Source organism: Chrysochloris asiatica, unplaced genomic scaffold (genome assembly GCF_000296735.1).
Source record: "Chrysochloris asiatica unplaced genomic scaffold, ChrAsi1.0 scaffold00058, whole genome shotgun sequence".
Lineage (NCBI taxonomy): Eukaryota > Metazoa > Chordata > Mammalia > Afrosoricida > Chrysochloridae > Chrysochloris > Chrysochloris asiatica.
The window spans coordinates 17,655,840-17,671,547 of NW_006408576.1; the positions used below are offsets into that span (position 1 = coordinate 17,655,840).

The 15,708-nt window shown below is 37.0% G+C and overlaps 1 protein-coding gene across 1 annotated transcript in view; it reads left to right on the top strand.

Annotated features, from left to right (window-relative positions):
• The window catches only part of CPSF3 (cleavage and polyadenylation specific factor 3, 73kDa), a 64,844-nt gene that overhangs the window by 39,432 nt on the left and 9,704 nt on the right, over nucleotides 1-15,708 (top strand). Inside the window, exons 12-15 of the mRNA XM_006863983.1 lie at nucleotides 1,522-1,630; nucleotides 4,950-5,048; nucleotides 7,372-7,466; nucleotides 9,856-9,943. Coding sequence (XP_006864045.1) covers nucleotides 1,522-1,630; nucleotides 4,950-5,048; nucleotides 7,372-7,466; nucleotides 9,856-9,943 — 391 coding nt within the window. The remainder of the gene's footprint in view (nucleotides 1-1,521; nucleotides 1,631-4,949; nucleotides 5,049-7,371; nucleotides 7,467-9,855; nucleotides 9,944-15,708) is intronic.

The window sequence follows — 15,708 nt, forward strand, 5'->3', positions numbered from 1 at the left end:
CCTCCTCATTTCTTCCATTTGCTTTAGCATCTCTATGCTGGAGAGCAAGTTTCAGTGTCTCTTCTGATATCCATTTTGACCTTTTCCTTCTTTCTCATCTTCTCAATGACTTTTTGCTTTCTTCATGTATGATGTTCTTGATGTAATCCCACAAATGTTCTGGTCTTCGGTCTTTAGTGTTTAATGTATCAAATCTGTTCTTCAGATCTCTAAATTCAGGTGGGATATATTTAAGGTCATATTTTGGCTCCAGTGGACTTGTTCTTATTTTCTTCAGCTTCAGTTTGAATTTGCATATGAGTAATTGATGGTCTGTTTCACAGTCTGCCCCTGGCCTTGTTTTGACTGATGATACAGAGCTTTTCCATCATCTCTTTCTGCAGAGGTAGTCAATTTGATTTCTATGTATTCTATCCAGTGAGGTCTATGAGCTCTGGTAGCATAGTGGTTATGAGTTGGACTGCCAACCTCAAGGTCAGCAGTTGGAAACTGCCAGCGGTTCCATGAGAGAAAGATGAGGCATTCTGCTCTTGTAAAGATTTACAGCCTCGGAAACCCTGTGCAGGGTCACTATGAGTCGGAACTGACTTTCTCCATGGTACTTAACAACAAAAACAACTACTATCATTAGTCTCTTAAAAAATGTTTTCCATTTAGTGTTGAATACCAAATGGTACTGCATTTATCCAAAGATGCTGCTGGGTTTTTTTGGTTTTTTTTTAATGTTTTATTGTTAATTATGTGCTAGCTTACATGGGAGAACATTAGTTTTACATTAATCCTATGGTATAACCATTTCATTGCAATGGTTACAATCCCCTCCATGCATCATCAACAAACCAAAGGGTATACAGTACAAGCTTGCCCCCCTACATCTCTGGATCTAAAGTCCCCAACTGCTCCATCTCTCCACGTCATCATCTCTGCCTCCATCTCAGGCATCACTGCTTCGCTGGGTAGGGTCCCGCTCTCCACTCTTTTCCCTTGATGGTGGCAGGGACCTTTGTTCCTAGACTGAAAAGTTAATCACTCCCCTCCTTGCTACACTAAGTCTACCTTTACATTTCGAACCCTCACAGGTGCTGCTGTTTTTAGTGGTAGGATTAGCATAGAATTCTCGCCTTTATTGAAATGGAGCATAATCTGTGTGCGCAGACTTGACGAGCAGCCTGAGGGAGACATGCACCGCCAGGCTGAACTTCTTGGCCTTTCCCACAGACTGTAGCTATTAAGAGCTTTCTTACAGTCTAACACCCAGGGGGTTCTCATAGGGTTTTCACTTTAATGGAACTCAACTCAATTTCTAGCCGCTCTTGCCAGATCTGCCCCTGTGACTCTTCCTTTTGGGATTTTAGTAGTCATGTAATTACCCTGCTCTTCAAGGCATTTATAACAGTTTATTGTCTGTATGATTAAATGCATGTTATTGTCATTCTGATGTCTAGTGATCATCATTATGATTGAGTACCTGAAAAATTACATTTAAAATAGTTTATTTTATTTTGTTTTATTTTTTAATAGGTCATGGGCTTTTTAGCAGACAAAAAACCAGAGCAAGGCCAACGGGTCTCAGGAATTCTTGTTAAAAGAAACTTTAATTATCACATACTTTCTCCTTGTGATCTTTCTAGTAAGTATACAATTAAATGTGAAATATACATAGTAGCCAATTTTTAGTTAACAACCAAATATAAAATAAAAATAGGTGAAAGTTAATATGCCCACTCCTCACTCATCTATATGATTAGATTCCAAAGACCAGGTTGTTTATGGGGAAATTGGTATTATGCAAAAATGAAGGAGGATCACATCGGATCACAAAATGGATTATGATTACATCATTTCATAACTATAAATATTATATCATTACATAATTTCCAAACCACTGAGAATCATGGTCTAGCCAAGTTAACACGTAACCTTAATCATCACCGCAAGCATTACTCAAACCTCACACCTGGGCATTTGTTACTGCCAGACATACACCTTAATATGCAAAATATTAGATTATTTATTATTGTCATATATGTGAAATGTTGGATAATGAAATAGTGGCTAAGTGAAGAATAGGTATAATCCTAGCACTTTCATTCTTAAAAATAACATCTTTAACTATTGAAACATAAGTTGAGAAACAACTTTTTACTTAATTGGAAACATAAATTAATTTCTAATTAGATTGACTACTCCTTATCTTTCAGACACCCCTTCTTTCTACTTCTTACAATAAAGTATTGGTGCTTTTATGTAACTTTAGACTCCAGAAACAAGCATTTTGTTTATGACGATTACCCCTACATATTTTGCTGGGCTTTTTGATCTTCACCATTCCAAAAGACTGATTAAGAGTAGAGGATTAAAAAAGTATTTGTAGTTTAGTGAAAAGGAAAAAAAAAAATGTTAATGCAAAGACTATAATTTTTTTCATTGTATAAGATTACTGTCATCATCCAATTAAGTTACACCAACTATGAAGCCAAAGCCTATGTTGTTGTTGTGAAGTGCCGTGAAGTGAATTCCGACCCATAGCGACCCTGTATAGGGTGTCCGAGGAGCAGCTGATGACCTTGAACCGCCAACCTTGCAGTTCAAACACCTTTGCAGTTTGGCACATTAACCCACAGCGCCACACCAGGACTCCCAGCCAAAGTCTATAGTATATGTAAATTGAAGTAACAACAACAACAATAGAGTAGAATAAAAATTTATACAAAACTCAAAAGGCAAACATTTAAATTTGTACATTGTTATTTTTCCATGTTTGTATACGTTTTCTTGTGCATTTTCTACCAGTGTAAATGCTAAGCCCTCAGGAAATAATTACTTTTTCAATATAGGCAAGCCCCAAGTTACAAACATTCAACTTTCAGACCACTCCTGCTTGCCTTTTAATGCAGGGCTTCAAACTAGTTCTGCCATGGCCAATGAAGTAGAACAGGAAGTAACCCAACGTTTTTACAATATGGGTAATTTGTTGTGGTAACCAGAATAGGTAAATGTATAGGTCAAAGCCCTCAAATGGGAGACTTGGACAGGTAGAGGATAGCAAGCCCTTCTGGGACCCTGATGTGTGAAACAGGATTATTGGCAGGACTGTGGAGAGCCTCACACATCCAGAGCAGTGCTGTTGGCCACCATCTTTGAATGGGCTGCTCTAATATTATATAAACTTTAAGAAGCTCTGGTAGCGTAGTGGTTATGAATCGGGCTGTGAACCTTAAGGTCAGCGGTTCGAAACTACCAGCCGCTCCGCGGGAGAAAGATGAGGCTTTCTACTCCCGTAAGGATTTACACCCTTGGAAACCCTGTACAGGGTCGCTATGGGTCGGAACCGACTCGACGGCACTTAACAACAACAACAACTGTCACTTTGAAATGATTGAACAAACCCCTCCTTACTACAAATTCATCACAATCACCTTCACATATAAAAGCACATCAGCTTTTATATCATTGAAAATCTTCCAGCCCTTTCTTGTACTGACTCAATACTATCAAGTCCATTCCAACTACATATAGGGTTTCTGAGACTGTAAATCTTTATAGGTGTATACAACCTTATCTTCTGTGGAGTAGCTGATATAAACCCAAGATGTAAACCACAGCCTACCTTGTGATTAGTAATCTAAAAACCCGTAGTGCTACCAGGGCTCCTTTCCTTTCACTAAAGTAAAGCTAAATAAGAACCATATGCACCTGTTCTGACTGTTCTACAGATTCATAAAGACACAGTTAAGAATGGATATTCTTTGTAACCTGGGACTGTCTGTAATTATGGTATTACATTCAAGTAAACACCCACTACCATCAAGTCACATTTGACTCATAGAGATCCTACATAGGGCTTTGAGACTAAATCATTATAGGAGAAATCTTTCTCCCACAGAGTGATCGGTAACTTTGAACTGCCAATCTTGGCAGTTAGCAGCTATGGTACCATGAATTTACTTGCTATGGTTTTTCTACACAAAGTCTGCTCTTGAATTGTACCCCGTTCACTTCCTTAATAAACCCCATACCTGTAAGTATTATCTATGAGTTCTGTGTGGTCATTGCAATAGATTATGAAACCCAGATGTAAAACAGTGCACTTTGAGGCTGGATAGTTGGTGTCAGAATAGGGTGGAGAAGATTAAAGGAGGAAGCATGCCTGACCTCCACTTAATAGAAATTGGCCTCGGGCTGATTTACAGCTTGATTCTTCTTCCCCCTTGTGAAGCCAAAGTCAGACCTGGCTTCCACGCTGGTTTTGCAGCAGCCCAATGCCTAGTCCTCAACACCACCAGGTTTCTTTATTCAAGTAAATAACTGTTCAATTTTATTTATGTAGCGCTAAATTATTAGAGTCCTGGTGTGGCGCTGTACGATAAGCACAAAGCCAGTGGTTCAAACTTAACAGCTGTTGCTCAGAAACCCTGTAACAACAGTTGAATAAATATTTAATGAAAAGCACAGTGCCAGGCCTTGAAAAGAATTATCATTCCAGGCCTTGAAAAGCTCAGTCTAATGATAAGAAATAATCTTGTGAAGAGATAGTCACAGTATTGATCAGTGATCTATAGAAATATATTATGTGAGAAGACCTTGTGCCTAAAAGAGGTGGGAAAACCTTTGCAAATGAGATAGAACTTGGGCCAAAAGTTGAAGAATTGTTAGGAATTGTGAAGCAGAAAAAAAGGTAAATAATAGTTTGTAGAAGTTAAAGAGCCTGATGTGTGGGGGGATAAAAGTAGTTTCTTATGGCTGGGATATAAGCTAGCTGGGGAAGAGATGGATATAGAGAAGGGTGGAAATGTAGAATAGGAGCAGAATGAGAAGCACGATGTTAGCTTTCTGAGAAACATGTTCTCATTTATTTTGCTTTTAACTTATTTTTTTCCTTAACGCTTGTTAATGTGTTTACAAATTATATTTTATAGTACTGGTATTTGTTCTTATTTTCTCTGCAGATTATACCGATTTGGCTATGAGCACTGTAAAACAGACTCAAGCAATCCCGTACACTGGTCCTTTTAATTTGCTCTATTACCAGCTACAGAAATTGACAGGTGTGTTTATTTATTGAAATTTTATTCTTTGTTTTTGAGAATGTAATTATATTTTGATAATTATCTTTTTTTATTGTGATGGGTAAAAGTTAACACGACACACTGGTTTTCTCTAATTATCTTGTAATTGCACAAATTTTATATATACTTCACTTGGTCTTGTTTTTGACACCTTTAGGTAAAACTTGAAAATATATTAATAAATTTTTAATTTAATCTGATAATCTCTTTTTTTTTAATTAAAAAGTTTTTATTGTGAATTGGGTGAAAGTTTACAGGACAGATCATCAGTTTTATATTCAACGAATCATATACTTTGTCTCATTACAATGATTATAATCCCTTCCATGTACCATCAGTTAACAGTATTTCTCTGTATTTATTTTAGTTCTTTTTTTTTTAAACTCATGCATATATAATAATTTAAACCACCAAAAGGCACATTCTGTAAGCCTGCCTCCTGGCCGCCAGCTCTCAGTCCCTCTAATTCCTTGGATTTAGAGTCCTCAATTACTCCCTCTTTCCATGTCTCCATCTCTGGTGCCGCTGCTTCTCTGAATAGGGTCCCACATTCTGCTTGTGCTCTTCTCCCTTGATGGTGCTAGGGTCCTCTGTTTCTGGACTGTAAGATTAACTGCTCCCCTGTTTTTGTTACAAAACTTCTACCTTTACAATTGTGACAGTCGCAGTTAGTCATGATAGCAATTGCTCACCTATTGAATCATAAGAATCTTATCCCCATCTCTTTTTACCAGACCCATCTAGACTAGATGGAAACTATTCAGTGGGGACTCTGTCTTTCCCCACACACTTTTAAACTATACTCACTCTTGAAAACTTGTAAGCCAGTCGCTTCATGCTTTAATCACCCCCTCATTTTAGGTTGTCAATGTCTTAATTTGCCCATCCCTATCTACCCTGTATACAGAGTGGATACTACTGATCCTTGATCTGAAGACTCCTTCCCTCTCTGTTGGTATTTTGAGCTACTACATCCCTGAGTAAAGGTCAGGTTCATCAAATTGCAGCAATTTACCTAGTTTCCTTTATCAAAATATGTTTTGTTTTGTTTTTATCTTCCTCTAATCGAGTTCTGATTATCAAGCCATCTAGGCTAGGTCAAATGGGTACTATCTGCAAGTTAGGTGTTTTTGTGTGTCTCCCCTCACTACATATCAGCTGGATGATTCACTCTTAGCTCTAGTCCTCTGTGGCCATGTCCTTGTCCATGGGCTCAGGAGTCCCCAGGTCTCACCACACTTTGGGCCAACCAGCTCTTCCTCCTCTCTTTCTCATCTCCAGGTCAATGGGAGTCTATGGAATGTGGTTGAACTCAGCCCATTTCTTCATTGCTGCCTTTCCTCCTCTTCTGATAATCTCTCTGAATCTTGATCCACTTAATTTTCTAAAAATATCAGTAGTCGATGTTCCTTTTATTTAAACAGTCTGCTTTAGTTGACTCTACCCAAGTTTTAGCTATTTCTTTTCTTTATTCATTGAAAATAATTTTCCTGCTTCCATCAATACCAATCTATTTAATAAGTTTTATAAAAGTACATGACCCGGGCTATAGGCCAGTGACGTGGTAAACCCGTTCTGTTTTCATATTAGACCAGTTTGAATTAGTGATCTCTGTGTATTAATATTATAAGAGACATTTATTAAAATAAAAGATTTATGGACTTTATTAAATTGAAATATTCCTTTCAATTAATATACTTTTCATGATAATAAAGTAAAATATTACTGTAGAATAAACCAGTGAAAAGAAAAATAATATTTTCACCTCAGAACTCTTGCTTGAGTTATTGATTATAACATTGAAAGTCAATAAAATGGATTTGAATTAATTCTTGGTTGAGCGGTTACTAGGAGGACGAGAAAACTCTCATCTTAGACAATAGAATTTCCTTATAGAATGAGTAACTTTAGAGAAACGTAAGGTAGAAGTGGCAGTTAACAGGTAAGTGGCAGAAACATAAGGTAGAAGTGGCAGTTAACATAAGGTCTCAAATGTTACAAGATGTTAATGAAAGGCTTAACCTCATATACAAATGTGATATTTGAAAATCACCAACATTTGCTACTGATTAAATGTGTAATGTCCAAGGTAGCTCTTAGTTATTAAACATATCCTTTAGTTATTCTGAGCAATTAACATAAAACTAACTGAAATGTTTAAAAATTGACAGCAAATGAGCTATTAATTTTTTCACTGTGTATCAGCTTTATCTCAACTGTCTGTATAAACAAACGAGTAATTGTGCCTTTAGAAGGGTATCATAATATTGTACTTATCTTGTAATTACTTTCTTTTTTTCAGGTGATGTAGAAGAATTAGAAATTCAAGAAAAACCTGCTCTGAAAGTATTCAAAAATATTACTGTAATACAGGAGCCAGGAATGGTGGTATTAGAAGTAAGATAAGATCATTTACCTAAACAAGGAGGAAAGAAAGTTTTAAAAGAGTTCACATTTAATGTTAAGGAAAATAAATTTTTACTCAATCAGAAAAAAAAATTAGGCAGAAAATGTATATGTGTATTTTTTTCTTTCCAAGATCAGCATTAAAAATAGCATAGGTAGGTGTCTTCTATGTAGTCAAATAACTTGGTAACTAATAATAAATTGTATCTTATTAAATGTATGTAATCAGTATTGGTCTTTCATATGAATAAGCCTAAATTTCATGGTACTGAGGTTATTTCCAATTTTACCTTAACTTTTTTTTTTTTTTTTTTTTTTTAATTTAAGGTTTTTATTGTGGATTGAGTGAAAGTTTACAGGGCACATCATCAGTTTTACATTCAACAATTCATATAACTTGTTTCATTACATTGATTATAATCCCCTCCATATACCACCAGTTAAAAGTATTTCTCTTTATCCACGTTAGCTTTTTTTTAAAAAACACAAAAAAAAACCCACTCAGGCATATATAATAAATTACATCTCCAAAGGGCACATTCTGCAAGTATGCTCCTGGCCACCAGTTCTTAATCCTTTACCTTAACTTTTGAAGTTAAAAATCTAATTCTCTTACATACAAACAAGCAAACTTCTTATGCCGCCCTCTTTAAGAAGATGAAATTTGGAAGATCTAGATAAGCAAAATTAAAGTGACCCAAATCCAAAAAAGAAATCTAGGTGAATATGGTTCCCATGGGTAGGAATTTAATTCCGATTGGTAGAATGTAGAACTCAGACACAAAAGGAATTTGTCAACTTTGTCAAAGAAAAGGTTAAAAAAGGAACTTGTCAAAGGAAAGGTCAGCTTTGATGGTTGCATCTGTTAAGTTTCTAGCTAAATTTTGGAACTGACTAAATCTGGGAATTGTACGTTGTCTCTTTTTTCAAATCAAGAAAAAATCAGTCATTTCTGTTGTTAAGTGCTGTCAAGTTGGTTCTGACTCCTAGCAACCCTGTTTAGGATTTCTAAGACTTTTAAATCTTTGTGGGAGTAGAAAGCCACATCTTTCCCATTACAATTCTGCCATGTAACTGTAAATTTTATTCATAAGACTAAAGCTAATTAATTGAAAATAAAAAGGAGTAGTTATAACATGAAGTTACATACTCTGTGTACATACATACACACATGCATAGGTGAGTGTAAGTCAAAAAGTACTGCTACTAGAGTTCCAGTCCATAGAAACACAGGTTTATTACAAACAATACATTTAACGTGTCTTTGCAGTGTGGATGGCTATAGACAAGTTTTCTAGTAATACACGTTTCTTAGTCTCCTTAGGGTGTCTCTAAAGAAAAGGTCCAATCACAACAGTGGCTTCCAAGGCAACCTGGTTGTTGTTGTTAAGTACCGAGGAGTCGGTTCCGACTCATAGTGACCATGCACAGGGCTGTACAGGGTTCCAAGGCTGTAAATCTTTACGGGAGCAGAAAGCCTCGTCTTTCTCCACAGAATGGCTGGTACTTTTGAACTGCCAACCTTAAGGTTAGCAGCCTGATTCGTAACTACTACGCTACCAGACCTTCTAAGGCAACCTGATAAGACAGTTAAATTCAAAACAAAGTTATGTCGACTGTTTTTTGGGACTCCAAAGGAGTAATCTTGATAGATTATCTTGAAGGACACATGGGCATGGCTTTGGGTATTTATTAGGAAGCACCTTTAAGAAACTTCAAAACTGTTGGTGAACAGGGAAAAAAAAAACTCTTGGTGAAAAAAGGCCAGGAAAATTGTGCTGAAGAATCTTTTTCCATCACAACATTGTACCTGCTCATTTTTCAAGAGTAGCAAAAGCTGTCCTATAAGAATTTCACTGGAAAATCTTACCCCATTGACCCTGTAGTCCTGACCTTGCCCCTTCACAATTCTTTTTGTTCCCAAAACTCAACATGTAAAAAAAAACAACACTATTTGAGTCCTTCAAGGATGCTAAAATTGCCATTTTCACTTGGTATAAATCAACTCAGTCTTCTTCAGTGAAGGGTTAGAGAGATGGAAGAATGGTTTTAGAGGTGTATAGACCTAAATGGAGGATATCTTCAAGATAAAATAGCTTCATATTTTTGATGTTTCTGTTTAAGAAAAGTATGATTTTTGTAACAGTACTTTTTGATTTACCCTTGTGTTTGTAAACTTTAAGATATCTGTTGTTAACATGTAGAAATTCTTTCTCTTAAGATTTTCAGTCCATTCATTTCTTTGTTTACTTTGTCTCAGTGAAATGTGAAAAACACTAGTCACAAATGTACAGCCCATGGATACATGGATAGTATTAGCATCTTCCTTTTGTGATTGGTAATGGTTAACACCTCCCTTATTCTGCCTTTTGTTTTACAGTGGTTAGCAAATCCTTCCAATGATATGTATGCAGATACAGTGACAACTGTGATATTAGAAGTTCAGTCAAACCCGAAAATAAGAAAAGGTATGGAATTATCTCATCATCAATTAATTTTTTTTTCCATGGCTCTGCTAGTTAACAAGCTGTTAATAGAGTCCTAAAAACTTAAGACCCGATTTTTCCATTCCTTTGTAAGTTTTAAGATTTTTTTTGCCTAACAATGAACATTATTAGCATTTACTTTTATATTTTTGCCCTGTATTTTTATTGGTGGTGTTGTGTAGCGTAGATTCCAACTCATAGCAACCCTGTGTATGGTTTCCTAGGAATGACTCATGAGTTTGAACCACTGATCTTCCAGTTCAAACTGGCCTTGAGGTTGAGTACTTATCCTATGGCTTCACACCAGGACTTCATATCTTCTCTAGTACTGTAAACATGTATTAGTATGGAGATAAAAATCTCTTTTAATAACAGCTAACAACACTAGGGCCACTGATGTAAAGTTAGGAACCGTGAAGTAAGGGAGAAGGGTTAGGTGCAGAAAACAAATGGAAAGATTGGACCCAGAGCTTTTAGCTGGCACACCCTTCAGTACTGATGATACCTTGTTCTCTCAGAACAGACTGTTTCACTGCTACGCTTCACATCTTAGATTTATTAAATTCAAATGAAGCACTCTTGAGTGGAACTAAATTTTAGTCTCTAAACATGCTTTCTGTTTCTTTTATTTATTTTTAAAATTTTTATTGTGAATTATGTGATAGCTTACATGGGAAAACATTAGCTTTACATTCATCCTGTCGTATATTTTTTCACTGCCATGGTTACAATCCCCTCCATGCATCATCATCTAAGCAAAGGTTGTACCCTGCAAGCCTGCCCCCTGGTCATGAGCACACAGCCCCTCTCCCTCTCTGGGTCTAGAGTCCTCAGCCATTCCATCTCTCCACGTCATCGCCTCTGCTTTCATCTCTGGCATCATTGTTTCTCTGGGTAGGGTCCCAAACTCCACTCTTCTCCCTTGATGGTCCCAGGGACCTCTGCTCCTAGACTGCCAAGTTAGTCACTCCTCTCCTTTTGTTACAAAACATCTACCTTTACATTTCCAGCCCTTACAGTCAGTCCTGATAACAGTTATTCACTATTGTACCGTAAGAGATATATCCCATTCTCCTTTTATCAGCCCCACCCAGACAGATTGGATACTACTCAGTGGAGATTCTACCTTCCTCCATGCCCTCTAGATCTAGGCTCCCTCTTGAAAGCTTGTAAGCCAGTCACTTCTTGCTTTTGTAGCCCCCCCCATTTTGGGTAGCCAATGTCCAAGTTGCCCATCCCTGTCTACTCTGTTTATGGAGGGGGTGGGAACAGCCTCTGGGCATTTCAGCAGTAATTCATTTCAGGTAAATTAGAATAGATTTTTGGTTTCTATGTTATTTTGTTTAAGCATCTATTTAAAAACTAGCTAGCTACTTCTTTCCCACTTTTTAGTCTATGTAGAATGAGATTTTGTATTCTACTGAAGTAATGAATTGTATGTATATTTTCATTTAAAATTCATTCAGCAAATGTTTATTGGGCATCAGCTATTTGTAGGCATTATTCTAAATAGTTTTGGTAAGCAGATGCATACCCTCCAGGAACTGACATTCTAGTGGGCCCTAGGGAACCTGGTAGGACTGGGAGTGAGGGCTAGATCATGTAAGATTGCATAAGTCATTTTAAAAGAATCTGAGTGAATAAGGTTACATTCCAGAGTTTTGAGCATTGGAGTGATGTGATCTTTTAAAGAATGACTCGTGCTTGTTCAGAATAATACGTTGTTGGGAGGGTAGGTATGAAAGCAGAGATTTCTCTTAGGAGCTTTTGCAGTCATCCAAGTGAAAGATGGTAGCCCAGACTCCAGTTTAAGTAATATAGGTAGCAGAAAGGGGTTGGATTCTGAATATATTTTGAAAGTAAAGCCAACAGTACTTTCTAATGGAGTCAGTATTACACATGTTGTTGTTATGTGCCGTGGAGTCGGTTCCACTCATAGTGACCCCGTACAGGGTTTCCATGGCTGTAAATCTATATGGGAGCAGAAAGCCTACATATAGAGGTGAGAAAAGGTAAGCAAACAAGGATGACCAAGGGTGTTTTTTATGTTGTATGCTTTTTATGTTTTATGATATATGGAATGTTGTCACCCACGGGGCTGAGTGATGGAAGTTTAAACAAGAAGTACTTGTTCTTTCAGAAGATGACAAGTATTGCAAGGATGAACACTTTTTTCCTTTGCTGCACTTGAGGAAATTTATTCTGTACATTTATTATTGCACTAACTGACTTTATCCCACCCAAACTTAGAATTTTAACATGTTGAGCAACTGTAGCACATGAAAGTGCTACTGTGGCAATGTAGGATAAACATACCCTCTAGCCACTCTCAGAAATCCTATACAGATTCATTATGAGTAGGAACTGACTTGATGGCACATAACAACAACACATAACCCGTGGATCAATTATATTTCCCTCCTCCCCGCTATTTTTTTAAATAAGGTTTTAATGGAATATGTTGTTGTTGTTGTTAAGTGCCGTCGAGTCGGTTCCGACCCATAGCGACCCTGTACAGGGTTTCCGAGGCTGTAAATCTTTATGGGAGCAGAATGCCTCAACTTTCTCCCACGGAGCGGCTGATAGTTTCGAACTGCTGGCCTTAAGGTTCGCAGCCCGATTCGTAACCCCTACGCTATAGGCACATGCATTTATTTACATATTGTCTATGAATGTTGCTTAATACAGCAGCAGGGTTGAAAGATCATACGGTCCACAAAAACAAAAACTTTCATAGAAAAACTTATAAAGACCCTGTTCTAGAATCACTGTCTTTGAAACAGTCTGGTTCTTCTTTGATAGCATTTTGATCTTTTTGTTTCTTTACCCTTACTAACAATTCAGTTCAGGTTCTGAAAATCAATTGTTATTTCCATGTTTCATGAGGTATTCCTCATGAGCACAGTTAAGTGCTCCAGATTATGCATTATCTGCAATGTTGTCTGTAGCTTGTCATGATTCACACAGTTGAAAGCCTCTGCACAGTCAGTAAAGCACACGTAAACATCTTTCTGGTGTTCTCTACTTTCAGCCAAGAGCCATTTAATGTCAGCAATGTTATGCCTCATTCTATATCCTCTTCTGAATCCAGCTTGAACCTCTCACAGTTCCCTGTCAGTGATGTACTGTTGCAGCCGTTTTTCAGTTATCTTAAGCTAAATTTTATTTGTCTGTGATATTAATGATATTGTCTGATGATTTCCAGATTCGTTGAGTCACCTCTCTTTGAAACGGGCACAAATACGGATCTCTTCTAATCAGTTGGCCAGGTAGCTTGTCTTACAAATTTCCTGGCATTGAGTGCCTCCAATGCCGCATCAGTTTGTTGAACAGCTTCAATTTGTATTCCACCAATTCCTGCAGTCTTGTTCTTTGCCAATGCCTTTAGTGCACCTTGGACTTCTTCTCTCAGTTCCACTGGCTTGTGATCATATGCTACCTCTTAATTTGTTAAACATTCACCCTTCTTTTTGGTACAGTGACTCTGTGTATTCCTTTCATTTCATCTTCCTTTTTTGTTTTTTATGTTTTTTATTGTGAATTGAGTGAAAGTGTACATGGCAAATCGTTAGTTTTGCATTCAACAAATCATACTTTGTTTCATTGCAATGATTACAGTCTCCTCCATGTACTATCATTTACCAATATTTATCTATTCCCCCCCCTTTTTTTTTAAAGTTTTTATTGTGAATTGAGTGATAATTTACATGGAAGAACATCAGTTTTATACTTACCGTTTCACTGCAGTGATTACAATCTCCTCCATGCATCATCATTCAACAGTATTTATTTCTATTCTCTCTGGGGTTTTGTGTTTTATTTAGATGTAAACAAAAACACTCAGGACTATATAATCATTTAAACAACCAAAGGGTACATTCTGCAAGATTGCCTTCTGACTACCAGCACCTGACCACCAGCACACAGCCTTTCTTTTTCTCCATGAGTCTAGAGTCCTCAGCTGCTCTCTCTCTCCATGTCTTCATCTTCTGTCTCCATATCTGGTGTCGCTGCTTCTCTGGATAGGGTCCCACATTCCGCTTCTGCTCTTCTCCCTTGTCCTTCAATCTTTTTTTGCTTTCTGCAGTATTCAATATTTTGCCCAGTATTGTTGTTAAATGCTAGCGAGTCTGTTTTAATTCATGGCAACTCTGTGTAGGCTTTCCAAAGAGAAGCTGGTTAGTTTGAACTGATGACCTTGTGGTTTGCAGCCCAGTACTGGTGCTATAGCACCACACCAGGAGTCCAGTGTACCCATAGAATCCTTTAATATTTGAACTTTTTTCTTTAGTTCTTTTAGATTGAAAAATGCTGGATGTGTTCTTCCCTTTTGTTTTTCTAGCTCCAGGTCTTTGCACATTTCGTTATATTGACTTTGTCTTATTGAACTGCCCTTGAAATTTGCTGTTCAACTCTTTTACCTCCTCATTTCTTCCATTTGCTTTAGCATCTCTACACTAAAGAATAAGTTTCAGAGTCTCTATTAACATCCATTTTGATCTTTTCCTTATTTCTTGTCTTAATGACCATTTGTTTCCTTCTTGTATGATGTTCTTAATGTCATCCCATAACTCTTCTGGTCTTTCTTTGGTCATTAGTGTCTGATGCATCAAGTTTGTTCTTGAGAACAAATTCAGGTGGGGTATATTCAAGTTCATATTTTGGCTCTGTGGAGTTTTTTTCTTCAGCTTCAGCCTGCACTTGCATATGAGCAATTGATGATCTGTACCATAGTCTGTCCATGCCCTTATTTTGGCTGATTATATGGAGACTTTGCACCGTTGCTTCCCCCAGATGTAGTCAGTTTGATCTGATTTCTGTGTATCCCATAAGATGAAATCCATGTATAGTTGTCTTTTATGTTATTTAATAAAGGTATTTGCAATGAACAACTCATTGGTCTTGCATAATTCTATTATGCAGTCTCCTGGAAATTCAAATACAATGGTGTTGCATTCATAATCAAAAAGAGCATTTCAAGCTCTGTCTTGAAGTACAACACTGTGTTAGGATAATATTCATACCCTTACAAGGAAGACCATTTAATGCCACTATTATTAAAATATATGCATCAACCATTAAAGTCAGTGGTGATGAAATTGAAGAATTATACCAACTTTTTCAGTCTGAAATAGATCAAACATGCAATCAAGGTGTATTGATAATTACTTTATGATTGGAATGTGAAGATTGGAAAAAAGGGGAAAGATCAGTCGTTGAACAATATGGCCTTGGTGATAGTAAAGATGCTAGAGATCACATGATAGAATTTTGCAAGTACCTTTTTAAGCAACATAAAAGACAACTATACACGTGGATCTCATAATATGGAATATATAGAAATTAAATTGACTACATCTGTGGGAAAAAACTGGGAAAGCTCCATGTCATTGGCCAAAACAAGGCCAGGGGCAGGCTGTGGAACACACCATCGATTGCTCATATGCAAGTTCAGGCTGAAGCTGAAGAAAATTAAAACAAGTCCATGAGTGCCAAAATATGACCTTGAACATATCTCACTTGAATTTAGCTATTTTTACTCATTTTGAGTTGTTCCCTATAAGCAAAGGAAGGCCCCGAAAGTTTTACTCCATTCATATCATCGTGGTCAACTGTATTTTGATGAGGTGGCAGCTCTTCTGAAGTTGTATTTTGAGTATTTTCCAACCTGTGGGGATTATCTTCTAGCACTATATCTGACAGTATTCTGGTGCTATTCATAATGTTTTAACACTTAATATTCTGGA